Source organism: Thalassophryne amazonica, chromosome 6 (genome assembly GCF_902500255.1).
Source record: "Thalassophryne amazonica chromosome 6, fThaAma1.1, whole genome shotgun sequence".
Classification (NCBI taxonomy): domain Eukaryota; kingdom Metazoa; phylum Chordata; class Actinopteri; order Batrachoidiformes; family Batrachoididae; genus Thalassophryne; species Thalassophryne amazonica.
This window is the reverse complement of record NC_047108.1, coordinates 11,818,298-11,832,627: the sequence shown is the minus strand read 5'-3', so window position 1 is coordinate 11,832,627 and position 14,330 is coordinate 11,818,298. Positions and strand designations below refer to the sequence as shown.

The window sequence follows — 14,330 nt, the reverse complement described above, 5'->3', positions numbered from 1 at the left end:
ACCCTTAATTGGAGTAAGTGGTTGAAGATGAATGACTGAGTGAGAAACTGATATCTTTAGATGTAACAAATTAGAGTCATTTTGTTTTTATAAGTCTCACTTTTTTCAGTGACACCCGTGAAAGTAATAAAACTGACCCCCCCGAAAGCAACCAGCTCAGGACCTCATAAATATTCAACAGCAAATGTCTTTGTCTGTCTACACAAACAGGAAGGAAACAAACACAGACGCAGCAGTGTAGGAACAAGTTATTTTTTTAATGTCCAACATCTCTCTTGTTTCCGTGGTAACAGAGGAGCAGCTGTTTCCATGCCACCATCCCGCTGCCGACGGCAGGATTGAAGGCATCCCGTAATAAACACACAAATTAACAAAGACAATCCCTCCTCCTCCTGTCTGACATCACAGAGACTGTTCATCTCACGTCACCTGTCCTGGTCCAAAGCAGCAGCTGGACTTTGTGTCCTTCCACCTGCTCGGCTGCAAGTGTAAAAACAGATAAATCAGCCATTAAACTCTCGTCTTGTGCCTGTGCAGCTCTGGTCTGGGATTCAAAGTGGACAGATGAAGAAAAGCTCCCTGCGCTTTTTACAACGTGTTGAGAAAAACTCTTTGATTTAGTCAGATTCTGACACTTTACCAGATTAATAAAATCAACTTGGCAACCTTTTATGATGTCGTGACTTTTGTGAAGCTTCGTGTTTAGACTGAAGTTTGTTTTCTGGGTGTAAAAAGAGCTTTTATTCTGATCTTAATCCTTCATTTCCATTGTGATTTTGTCATGGGGAGAAAATCAAGCATGTGTCGAAACAAAGGGAACATTTCAACACGTTTCAGCAGTTTCTCAAACACAAACGACAACTTTAGAAAATGATCAGTGATCAATAAAATGTCTATAAGTCATTGATAAATAAAATTAATCTCATGTCTGTACATACTAAAGGTGCTGTGTGTACAAAAATGAACAAACAAATGAATAAAAAATAAATACAGATGTTTGTGAAGAGGGAAAATTATTAATTATTATTATATATTTGTAATACCCCAACAGACTATCCCCACTGGCAAACATACTGTGCATTTTGATTTTTGTCTGGGATCATGTTCAACACTTTCACTCCTGGTCACATGTCACGAACACTCATTCTGATTTTTGACTTTTAAACTCAGTCTTCATTTTACTGAAGGATGCCCAATTTGGGGCCTGAGGGCCACATTTAGCAGATGATCACTTGGCATTGATAAGATCTTCTGAATTAAAAACTCACTATGAAGCAGATCTGAAAGTATTTTATTATTATTATTATTATGAAATTATACATTAGCTGTAGGATGGTACCTTTGTAGAAAACATAACACTGTGATTCTTTTGGTTGCTTCCATTTTGCAAGGGTCCACCATAGCAGACCTGGTTTGGATCCGTATGGGGATTTGGCACAGGTTTTGTGCAGGATGCACTTCCTGATGCAGCTCCAGTGGGGCACAGGTGGGTTTTGAACCACAGACCTTCCTGTTGTGAGGTAAAATTACAGAATATGCTTAATTGTATGTAATTTACACATAATTTATTGTTGGTCCTTCATCCAGGTTAAATTAAAGAATTTGGGCATCTCTGATTTGACCATATTTATCTATATCTCATTTCTCTGTAGCTGTAGAGGTTTATTATTATTATTAATTATAATTAGCAGTAGTCACAATAAAAAAAGTCAAGTCAGTGTATTAATTAGCATTTTTAAATTAGACTATGTAAACATATTGACTGTGTTCCGGTTCCCGCTCGCTTGTATCAGTTGCCATGGTGACTAAATATTTGATGTTCAGTAACTGCAAAGCGGTTTCTGGTGGCCATTATGGCAAAAGTATAACAGAAAAAAAACACGAAAACATAATTAGAAAACAACAAAATGAACACATTAATGGTCGGAAGTTTACATACACTCCTCGAGGATGTGAATGTCATGGCAACGTGGGGCTTTCAATGATTTCTCTTTTTTGGTGTCTGGAAGAGAATAATTATACAAAATACACCTTTAATAAAAAAAATAGTGCACAAGTTTTAATTTTTTGGGTTTTCAGAAATCAGCACAGGGTCTAAAGTACACAAACACCCACTTAGATGATTAATTCTTTGGTGATGAGAGTCCCAAACTGTCTTTTGATTTGCCAAAGCCTCGTACATTCCTGTCAGTGATGCTGACTGACTACAAGCTGGTGGTACCTTCTCTGTTCCAATGTAAAAAAGGGTTTGATTGACAGCACTCCCTGACTGACACATGAAAACAGGAAAGCCCGACGAGCTCAGTGCGGACCTGAGACAGAGGATCATAGATTTACACAAGCTAGGAATTAAAGATACATAGAGATACTTAGAGATACATAGAGTTGTTTGGCCACCTTCAGCTGAGGAAAGGGGGGAGGGGGTGTTGAGGGGGTTGCAACCAGCGTTTTAGCTGCTGACCAAAGGTGTGATAAAATGTGAAAGGTCTTGCAAAAACAAAGGCTGACTGATGAACACTGCTGCATGCAGAATTACTGTAGATGTCCCGTGTTTAAAACAGCTCTTCTGGAAGTGGCCAAGTAACTTCAGCAGCCCCGTCTGTGCTGTCGGCATGGCCGTGCATGCAGTTGCAGCAGGCAACAGGACTCCTGTCCACACAATCTAGACTGATGCTTTGTATTTTTTTAAGGACCACAATGGGAATAAGTTCCATACTTTATTGTTTTATCCTCAGCAATTCGCAGACGGAGAGGAGCACTTCTGAATCCCTCAGCCCGAGTGCGTGGAGGAGCGCATACCGGTCATCCCAGAGAAACAAGAAGGACATCTGTATCTACTCCTCCTTCTATGCTGGAGGAGAGGACAGTGGATCTATAATAACACTGATGAGACAGAGCGGGTGTCACTCTGCAGCTGTGGGACGTTTCTGCCCTTGGTGAGTGCACTGCAACCGCACAAACCATTTATCATTATTATTACTTTACCATTTATTTTATGTTATTATTATTTGCAGTGCTTTTTTCCTGTGCTTACAGTCTGCTGTATTTCCACATCATCGATTCACATCATAACAGTATAACAGCAGCACCCAGCCATCCTAAGCACTTTGTTTGCAATCATGTAATTTCAGTGAGATTCCAAGTGAAAAATTGTTGCTAATTTGCGTGTTTTGTTGCAATTTTGTGTCTTCAATCACTCCCCAACAGTCACAGCCCAGTGAGATACGACCCTTCCCAGACTGTCTGAGAATGCAGAAAAAAAGCAATGGGGAGCATGTCCACAGAGCCCTGAGAAGGGGCCTGCACAAAATGCATTCTGCATTGTGCACAAAATGTGTGGAACATTGAATGACTTGTTTCAGGACGATATGTCCAACAGGCACGATATGTCCAGCACCAGAATTTTCCTACAGAGAAAGAGCACGATATGTCCTACAAACTGGACATTTCTGGCAAAAAGAGCGCAATATGTCCTACAAACTGGACATTTCTGGCAAAAAGAGTGTGATGTGTCCTACAAACTGGACAACTGTGGCAAAAAGAGCGTGACATGTCCTACAAACTGGACAATTCTGGCCAAAATAGTGTGATATGTCCTACAAACCAGAGATTTACAACAAAAACAGTGCGATATGTCCTACAAATGGAAAACATCCAACATGTTGTGCCTGTCAAACACATTTTGGCCATCCCAAGGTCCTGACCTCAATCCTATCTAAAATATCTGGACTGTGCTTAAAGGTCAGGTCAGTGCCAGGAATTCAATAAATCTAATTTAAATCAACTAAATCAAAGTGTTCAATTATTCAATGGGAATACCGCCAGAAGATCACTGGTAAAAACAAACAAAAAAAGACATCTGGTCCAACTGACACCTGCTAACAGACATTCACACAAATCATTAGCTGTGTTGACTTCAGAAAACCCAAAATAAAAACAGTTTTGCACTTCAGCTGTACTTATGGCAGTTACTTTATAAACTTGAAAAAAAGTAAAAAATAATCCGTTATACCCTTTTCATCCTGCACAACTGTGACAGAACATGTGAACAGAGAACACTGTGTCGATGTCTAGCAGTTGTCCCTTTGGCTTGGATTTGCATGAAAAGGTTTTGTAAACAAGTGTACTGGATGGTCCTGGTCCCTGTGGTGCCTTCTCAGGCTGGTCGAGTCTAGATGCATCATGAGATTTGTTAAAAAAAAAACTCAAGGTGTTTAAACTGTTACACAGAGGCGGTCGGTCAGATAGTTGTAGTTTTACCCTCCCGACCTTGGAACACAGTCAGACTGACATGATCTGGATCACACGGCCTCAGGCACAAAGAGGCGGACGACCACATCACATTCACGTAGAGAAGAAGTGGAACCACGACACGGCACAATCTCACGTCAGCTGAGCTCCAGCAGTGATCTGTCGCTGCACAATCGTTTTGCTCCTCTGATAATAAATGCGTCCTCTATTTACAATCACTGCTGTGATATTTTCCCCTCAGAACACTGGAATCTCCTCCCATATTTTTGGACCTGTGTTTGTTGCTATACACAAAGCTGACCGATGTGAGGAAAAGTGAGAGGTTTTCTTCTTTTCAACGGAGGAGAAATTTGGGATTTTTTTTTTTTAAATAGGAAAGATCGCTCCCTTCCAATAACAGCCCGCCCGACCTCGCACACAGACACAATCCTAAAAAAGAAAATGCCACAAGAAATTTCTTCTTCATCGCCAATGAAAAAGATACAAAATTGTATAAAAAAAAACCAAAACCAAAACGTTATTTACAGTTTTTTTTTTTTTTTTAAAGTCATCTTGATTGGCTGATATTTGAGTTCATGAAGACGCTGTTGGAGATTTTAGGTAGCAGACATTCTGGTCCAGAGAAGCATCTAAAGACGCTCGTTGGCAGTCGGAATTTCTTAAAACAAACAAACAATCAAACAAACTGTTTACACGGAACGAGCCGTCCTTCATCGTCTCACTTCTGTCTCCTCTGCTCCAGTGTCCCAGAGTGCACCAGTATGTCAGGATCATCTGTGACCTTTGACCTGGTCCCAAATGGCCTGAGCACTGCTGCAATGCATAATGGGATATGGAGGCTGTCATCAAGACTGTCCTTCATTTCTGTTGGCTCTGAGGTGAAGGAAAGAAGAAGAAGAAGAAGTCATCAATGAGCTTTTACACCAACAATTTGAATCATCTGTGAATGTGGAGTACAAATAGGCAGAGCTTAAACTGTGCTGATGTACCTGTGGCTGATGTGGAGGTGGAGCTAAACATACACATATCTAACACTACAACTGCGAGGTTGCAGGTTGTTGTTTTTTTGGGGGGGTTTTTTTGGTCTTTTTTGTTAAAACCAACCTGCTAACTTTTTGATGACGTTCATGTTTCAATGAGGTCAAGAGAAACCATGACTTCATAAGCTCCTCCCAGTTTTCTCTTGACCTCATAAAGCTGTTTCCAGGACAGGAACTACCAGGCCATTTTAAGGATCTGCCGTCTTTGTGTGTCTGCACCACAGGGACCGCCCCTGAAAAGTGATTTTTCTGAACCTTTTTCAGGTCACCATGGTGAGGTATGCACTTCGGAGCGGCGCAGACATGCTGTTGGGAAGACCTCGATGTGGTTTGGTCAAACTCACTCATGAGAAAGGGACACCACCATGAAGCAGCATTTGTGAAAGGGAACTTAACCCTACGGTCACATTAGTCACAAACGACAGAGGCAAAGCGACGACCTTCTGGGCGTTTTGCAGCAACAAGAGATGACCAGGGCTTAATTTGAGGGGGAGCAAGCCGGAGCGTGCTCCGGAACCTCGGACGTACCCCCGGAGGCAGTGAGCGAAGGGAGAGCTGCGCATTGTGTTCTGCGTGTGTCTGTTTATAATCTTCTCGCACAGAAGAAAAAAGAGTGTTTACACAAGAGAGAAAAGTGAGAGAATGTTAATGCCTGTTTGAGAAAAGTGTGTAGTGAGGGGTTTTACAGCCTTAAAACATCTATAATAAGTGTAAAAAATAGCGCTACTTCGTGGATTTCGTTTATCACGGGTTATGCCGCGTTCACACCGGGCGCGATCAGACGCTACAAATTCGTGGGGGTCGCGTGGCGACGGACGCGCCTCCTTCGCCCGGTGTGTCGCTCTGCTTGGGTGGACTTTCGCTGCGAAAATTCGCCCCGGTGCGTCATCAAATAGGAGGAGCTTCCATTCCGCTTGGCGTCAAGTCATCATGACGGACCTTGATCACACGGAGCGAGTTGTTGTGAAATCCCAATACAGAGAGTATCATTATTTGCTGCAGGAGCTGCGTCTGGATGACGGCCGCTTTCTGCGGTCCCTCCGCCTCTGCGGGACCCAGTTTGAGGACCAACTGTCCCGTTCACGCGCGCACATGTAAACAATAATAATAAAAAAAAAAGAAACTCCGCTGCTTGCTGCAGCTCGTTCCTCCCCCAAAAAACTCTGTTATAATTGTGTTTAGAAACCAGTCACCATTTGTTTTATTATACATCTGTGTAGTTAATTAATAAAATATTCTCCACACAGATGATTCACTCGCGCGCGCACGTAAAAAAGTAAAAAAAGAAAGAACGAAACTCCGCTGCTGTGGGGCTGCTGCTCGCTCCAAAAACTCTGTCATAATTGTGAAATAAAGGACAAAAGAGACATAAGTCCTGCTCACAGGCTGCTTGCTACCAGACACAGGACATGTTCACATCTTCAGTCAAACTCCAGACATCTCCACGTCACTACATATTCAGTCCCTGATTGGTCATCGCGGAGCGACGAGACGAAAAAGTTAAGATTTTTCAACTTGGGGAGGAGGGCAACACGACGTGACGCGACGCAATATCGCGCCACAAACGCTCAAAATCGCTTCACTCGTGTCGCCTCACTTGCGTTGCGCTGCACGGTTTGGTGCCAAAACGCGTCCTTACATTGGGATTACATGGCAACCTGTGGCTGCAGTCGCTCGCGTCGCGCCTGGTGTGAACGCGGAGAACGTAACTCCCGTGATAAACGAGGGACCACTGAGGAATTTGTACTCTATCCGGATTTGGTGTGACTAGTGTTAGGCCTACAATACATGCCCAGTTTAGCTCCGGGACCTCCCACTTTACAAATTAAGCACTGGAGATGACGGTCGCTCTGCCACTGGCTAGACGGGGCCAAAATAAACGAAAAGTCTAATTTATGCTGAGTGATGCGACAGGGCGACTGTTGATCTGAGTAAATTGGCAGTGTGATGTCAGCTGGCTGCTTGCTCGAACAAAACAATCAAAGATGGTGGAAATGTTGCAAAATATTTCTTAAAGGCAGTGACCCTCTGAGCCTGTGTTACATCCACACCTCCTCTATGACGTCCCGTCTCTTTGTGTTCAGTGCTTACTTGATTTCATGCAGTGTTAATAGGAACATATGAGCAGACGTGAATCAAATGTGCCTGCACTTGTGTTTCACACAGACTCTCAAGATAGGGCCTGTCACGTTTTTTGTTTGTTAGGGTTAGGTTAGTGTAATGACAAACTGATGGTATTATTTTCTATCTTGCTTCACAACATCTGGACTGGGACGAACAAATTCATTCAAGTCTACAACCCCAATTCCAATCAAGTTGGGACGTTGTGTAAAATGTAAATAAAAACAAAATACAATGATTTGCAAATCCTCTTCAACCTATATTGAATTGAACACACCACAAAGAGAAGATATTTAATTTTCAAACTGATAAACTAAAATATTTGCTCATTTTGAAATGGATGCCTGCAACATGTTTCAAAAAAGTTGGGACAGTGGCAACAAAAGACTGGGAAAGTTGATGAATGCTTAAAGAACACCTGTTTGGAACATTCCACAGGTGAACAGGTTAATTGGAAACAGGTGAGTGTAATGATTGGGTATAAAAGGAGCATCCCCAAAAGGCTCAGCCGTTCACGAGCAAAGATGGGGTGAGGATCACCAATTTGTGAACAACTGCGTGAAAAAATAGTCCAACAGTTTAAGAACAATGTTTCTCAACGTTCAATTGCAAGGAATTTAGGGATTCCATCATCTACAGTCTATAATATAATCAGAAGATTCAGAGAATCTGGGGAAACTTTCTACACATAAGCTGAAAACCAACATTGAATGCCCGTGACCTTCGATCCCTCAGGCAGCACTGCATTAAAAACTGACATCATTGTGTAAAGGATCTTACTGTGTGGGCTCAGGAACACTTCAGAAAACCATTGTCAGTTAACACAGTTCGTCGCTACAAGTCAAAACTCTACATGTAAAGTGAAAGCCATACATCAACAACATCCAGAAACACCGCCACATTCTCTGGGCCCGAAAAAGTGTGCTGTGGTCTGATGAGGCCACATTTCAGATTGTTTTTGGAAATCATGGATGTTGTATCTTCCGGACAAAAGAGGAAACGACCACCCAGATTGTTACCAGTGCAAAGTTCAAAACCAGCATGTGTGATGGTATGGGTGTGTGTTAGTGCCCATGGCATGGGCAACTTACACATCTGTGATGGCACCATCAATGCTGAAAGGTACATCCAGGTTTTGGAGCAACACATGTTGCCATCCAAGGGACGTCCCTGCTTATTTCAGCAAGACAATGCCAAGCCACATTCTGCACGTGTTACACAGCGTGGCTTCGTAGTAAAAGAGTGCAGGTACTAGACTGGCCTGCCTGCAGTCCAGACCTGTCACCCATTGAAAATGTGTGGCACATTATGAAGTGCAAAATACAACAACGGAGACCCCGGACTGTTGAACAACTGAAGTTGTACATCAAGCAAGAATAGGAAAGAATTCCACTGACAAAGCTTCAACAATTAGTGTCCTCAGTTCCCAAACGCTTATTGAGTGTAGTTAGAAGGAAAGGTGATTTAACACAGTGGTAAACATACTGTCCCAGCTTTTTCGAAACGTGTTGCAGGCATCCATTTCAAAATTAGCAAATATTTGCACAAAAACAATAAAGTTTATGAGTTTGAACATTAAATATCTTGTCTTTGTGGTGTATTCAATTGAATATAGGTTGAAGAGAATTTGCAAATCATTGTATTCTGTTTTTATTTACATTTTACACAACATCCCAGCTTCATTGGAATTGGGGTTTTAAAAAAACCCAAAAGATGTAGAAATTGTTGCATGACCGTCTCTCCAGTTTATGCTAATGAATCCTGTAACGTCTTCAGAGAGAGGACAGCCTGCTGCACACACATTTCCCATATTGTGCCACGCTCTACATGTTTAAATAATTGACATAACTGAACTCCAAACAACATGTAACACTTACTATGAACTCTCCATCATTTATCTGCTGGTCTGTCAACCAGAAAATGAGGGAATAACAAATGTGTCCATGAAATGGCTCAGAAGGCAGCTAAAAATGGAGCTTTAAAAATGGAGGATCAAACATAAAAAGGTCAACAAAATTCTTTTGACGTGGTGTAATTACCCTCAAACTGAAGCTGACAGTCGTCCCTGTGAGCTCATTTTCATTATTAGCTATAAATCTCAATATGCTGTGATAGAAAGCTAAAATAACCAACTGCAAATGTGTTATTCACATGTTGGCAGCTAGAGGGCCAGAAATCACTGTGTGCAAGGACTCAGTCAGTCAAGTCAGTCAGTCAGTCAGGTAGGTGACATTTCAGTTGTGAGTGAGATAACATCAGTTGTACAGGCACAACTGTTAACAAACATGGCACATGCATTACATAGTGGCCCCAAACAGCCTACTGATTTCAGGGTCAAAGCTCAAGGTCACTGGAGCATACTTTATTAAACTTTTGTGAGCATAATAACTTCTTTTTAAATTGTCCAATTGTCACCAAACATGGTGTGTGTGCTAGGCACGGCAACCCCAAGAAGACTATTGATTTTGGGGTCAAGAGGTTAAAATCACTATACTGTACTTTGTAAAAGCCTTCTGCGGAAAAAACCTGGAATATACGTGACACACAGTCACCCCAAAAAGCCTACTGATTAGGGAGTCAGAAGGTCAAAGGTCAAGGTCACTGGAGTGGACTTTGTAAAAATCTTGAGTGCAACATCTTATTTTTTTAACTGCTGGTTCTTGTCAAACTTGGTATGTGTGGTAGTTATATACACTTCAAGAAGCTTATTGATTTGGTGGTCAAAAAGGTCAAAAGTCACAATTACTGTTCATTGTAAAAGTCTTCTGCAGAACAGCATCACTTGTCAGTGGTTGGAAAAACAAAAATGATGAGAGGAGAATGGTGAAGGAAAATGAATTCTACACACAAATTAACTTACTCTGAGTCAGGAGAGACTTCAGAAATGCTGTGGGAGGTGAGAGAGTGAGGTGGGGAGGGAGATGGTCCATGAGTAGAGTTGCCGGGCCCAGGGTTAGAGGCAGCAGGGGGCGGAGTCAGGGTGCTGGAACTGAATGATGCCAGGATGGAGGACAGGATATCCAAGTGCTCACTGGATGGCTGTCGACCCACAGCGTTTTGATGTGTGGCTGCCCCCTGGGCGGCAGGGTACCTACATGAAGGTGCAGAGTCCAGTCGTCCCCGAATGTGAGTGGGTGGGGGGAGCTGCTCTTGCTGAGGCTCCTCTGAGATGGGGGGCGGCGGGGAGGAGGAGGGAGGCTGGTCTGGGTGGGAGGGCTGGCGAGGAGGCAGGGAGCGGAGCCACTCCCGACAAGGCTGAGCCCCGGAAGCCACGCCTCCTCCGGTGGTCTCTAGCTGCTCTCTTGACCGACTGCTCATCAGCGTCCCCCCTAGGTGGTCCCGGGAGGACGCGTGTCGTCGAGTTAGTGAGTTGAACTGGGACCTGGATCCGCTGAGGTAGCCCTCTAATCCTGCTCCGACAGCTCCTCCATTCCCACTCAAGTCCTCTCGAGAGGTGTGGGCGCTGCCTATACGATGGTTGTCCAGTCTGTCTCTGGAACCTGCCAAGTTCTCCCTGGATAATGAGACTCGTGGATGATCCAACCCCAAACCACCCAGCCCCACACCCTGCACCAGCCCGAGCTCTCTCCTTCTGGGTAAGAGATCCAGGTTGTCCCTGGAGCCCCGGGAGTCCAGTCGGTCCCTTGACCCTCCTACTGTTTGCCTCCCTAACGGATCCCTGGACAGCTGCCTCCGGGCCAGCGAGTCCAGGTGCTCCCGGGAGGAGTAGCGTGATGCCGGCTGGGAGAGGGAGCCTGTACCTCCGCTCGCTGTGGCCGAGTACATGCGACCATAAGATGCTGCAGGAACCTCATGGTGGCCCAGAGTCGACGTTCGGTACCAGTTAAGCTCACTGGGGGCCCGGCCCATGGTTGAAAGACCCTGGATTGTTGGTGGACAGCCGAGGCGGTTCTTCAGGATACCTGGGATGAGAGTGAAAGAGTGTGAAAATGAGAAACAAAGAAAGGAGTCTTTAATAAGAATACTGAGATTTTTTTAAAAGCCTGAAAAATCAACTGAAGTCCTGGTTTGATGTTCATTAACAATCAGACAAAAGAAAAAAAAAAAGAAATAAAACTGTGCCAGTAATTAGACGACTTTGTAAATGTTCCTTCTTGAAATCTTCAAAAGACTGTTTAAAGAAAGCATCCTGACTCTGCCCCTTTATGATAACTGTATCCACACCAGAATGTCACAATTTTTATTCCAGGTTCATCCCAACCTTTTCACCAAGTCTCATGAATATCATTAGTTTCTGATTAATACAAACTATCAAACAACCACCTCCTGTAAAACCGAGTGCAGGGAATGCTTTGACAGGAACAAAAAGAACATCATTGTGCAAAACAACCTGAACAGCTCCAACATGCCGGTTCACGTTCCCTCAGATTTGTGTCGCTTTACATTAATGCATTTACCAGAAACTGTTTGTTATTCTGCACAATACAACACTGGAACAGCCTAAACTAAAGACGGAAAAAAACAATCTGGTGATGCTGATGCAGCAATTGCAGGACGACATATTTAAGCCAATAACTGGGTGGTCTGATATGAAAGGTGTTAGTTTTTATCAAGAAAACATGAGGTATAACTAGAAGTCCGCCTCCTGAACTGTTTTTTCATGTTCATCTCTTAGCATTTTGCAGAGCAGGTGGCTCTGTGGGACAGGAATTGGATGACCAATCTACAGTGCATCCAGAAAGGATTCACAGCACTTTACTTTTTCCACATTTTATGTTACAGCCTTATTCCAAAATGGTGTAAATTAACTTTTCCTCCGCAAAATTCTACTCACAACACCCCATAATGACAACATGAAAAGTTTTTTTATTATTATTTTTGCAAATTTATTGAAAATGAAAAACTAAGAAACCACATGTACTTAAGTATTCACACTCTTTGCTCAATACTTGGTTGATGCACCTTTGTCAGCAATTACAGCCTCAAGTCTTCTTGAATATGATGCCACAAGCTTGGTGCACCTATCTTTGGGCAGTTTGGCCCATTCCTCTTTGCAACACCCCTCAAGCTCCATTAGGCTGGATGATGCACACCCATTTTCAGATCTCTCCAGAGATGTTCAATCTCAGGTCTGGGCTCTGGCTGGGCCACTCAAGGGCATTCACAGAGTTGTCCTGAAACCACTCATTTGATATCTTGCTGTGTGCTGATGGTCGTTGTCCTGCTGAAAGATGAACCGTTGCCCCAGTCTGAGGTCAAGAGTACTCTGGAGTAGGTTTTCATCCAGGATGTCTCTGTACATTGCTGCATTCATCTTTCCCTCAATCCTGACTGGTCTCCCAGTTCCTGCCGCTGAAAAACATCCCCACAGCATGATGCTGCCACCACCATGCTTCACTGTAGGGATGGTGGCTGGTTTCCTTTAAACATGTCGCCTGTCATTCACACCAAAGAGTTCAATCTTTGTGTTATCAGACCAGAGAATTTTGTTTCTCATGGTCTGAGAATCCTTCAGGTGCCTGCTATGTGCCTTTTACTAAGGAGTGGCTTCCGTTTGGCCACTCTACCATACAAGCCTGATTGGTGGATTGCTGCAGAGATGGTTGTCCTGCTGGAATGTTCTCCTCTTTACACAGAGGAATGCTGGAGCTCTGACAGAGTGAACACTGGGTTCTTGGTCACCTCTCTGACTAAAGCCCTTCTCCCCTGATTGCTCAGTTTAGAAGGGCGGCCAGCTCTAGGAACAGTCCTGGTGGATCTAAACTTCTTCCATTTACAGATGATGGAGGCCACTGTGCTCATTGGGACCTTCAAAGCAGCAGAAACGTTTCTGTACCCTTCCCCAGATTTGTGCCTTGACACAATCCTGTCTCTGAGGTCTAAAGACAATTCCTTTAACTTCATACTTGGTTTGTGCTCTTACACGCACTGTCAACTGTGGGACCTTATATGTAGACAGGTGTGTGTATTTCCAAATCATGTCCAATCAACTGAATTTAACCCGGTGGACACCAAATTAAGCTGTAAAAACATCTCACTGATGAGCAGTGGAAACAGGATGCATCTGAGCTCAATTTTGAGCTTCATGGCAAAGGCTGTGAATACTCCTGTACATGGGATTTCTTAGTTTTTTTTCATTTTTAATAAATTTACAAAAATCTAAAAAAAAAACACCTTTTTTCACGTTGTCATTATGGGGTATTGTGTGTAGAAGTTTCAGGGAAAAATGGATTTCATCCATTTTGGAATAAGGTTGTAACATAACAAAATGTGGAAAGAGTGAAGTGCTGTGAATACTTTCCAGATGCACTGCAGACTGGGTTTCGATTCCAGGTATGTGCTTCAGGCTGCCTGCCTGTGTCAGTTGGACAAGGCACCTCATCTGCATTCTCCCAGTCCACCTAACTGTAAACGGGTACCAGCCCTGCCTGGTGAAGTAACCCTCAACAGACTGGAGTCCTGTCCAGGGTTACTTGTAGAATCTTATCCTCTTCATGCTATGGTACATGATGGGCCTTCAGGCCAATAAAGGACTTTTGATCTCAAACTGAAATGTCTTCAGTTCAGTTATAGCAAAAACAAATGAACAGGCCTTGTTGTTCTAGTACTTTCAGAGGGGACAGCTTTTGTATTTGCATGCCAACTTGTTGCTGTTGTTGTTGTTGTAGTTGTTCTCACCCTTGCGGTGTCTGTGTGGTTCTGTGGGGCCATTCTCGTCTCCACTAGTCAGCGCTGTGTCGGACTGGTTGTTGTTAGCAGCGTCCTTGCTGTAATCCACCCCCAGGGGGTGCTCTGACCCCCACTTCTGCATGGTGTCGCACTCCTCCAATGCCGGCCAATAGGACAGAAGGTCATTCCCATCCAGGTCTGACACGCACAAAAAGAACAGACACTTTGTAGATTCTAATGAATTTTCTACCATCATCCCCACAAAGGAGGGCATGTTTGCACCTGTGG

The 14,330-nt window shown here is 43.5% G+C and overlaps 1 protein-coding gene across 1 annotated transcript in view; it reads right to left on the bottom strand.

Moving 5' to 3' along the window:
• Window positions 1-4,651: 4,651 nt before the first annotated feature.
• The window catches only part of LOC117511412 (cadherin EGF LAG seven-pass G-type receptor 3-like), an 88,731-nt gene continuing 79,052 nt past the window's right edge, over window positions 4,652-14,330 (bottom strand). The window contains exons 11-13 of the mRNA XM_034171442.1: window positions 14,052-14,240; window positions 10,273-11,335; window positions 4,652-5,124 (exon numbers count right to left, since the gene is read on the bottom strand). Of these exons, the coding sequence (XP_034027333.1) occupies window positions 5,097-5,124; window positions 10,273-11,335; window positions 14,052-14,240 (1,280 nt within the window). The 3' untranslated portion in view covers window positions 4,652-5,096. The remainder of the gene's footprint in view (window positions 5,125-10,272; window positions 11,336-14,051; window positions 14,241-14,330) is intronic.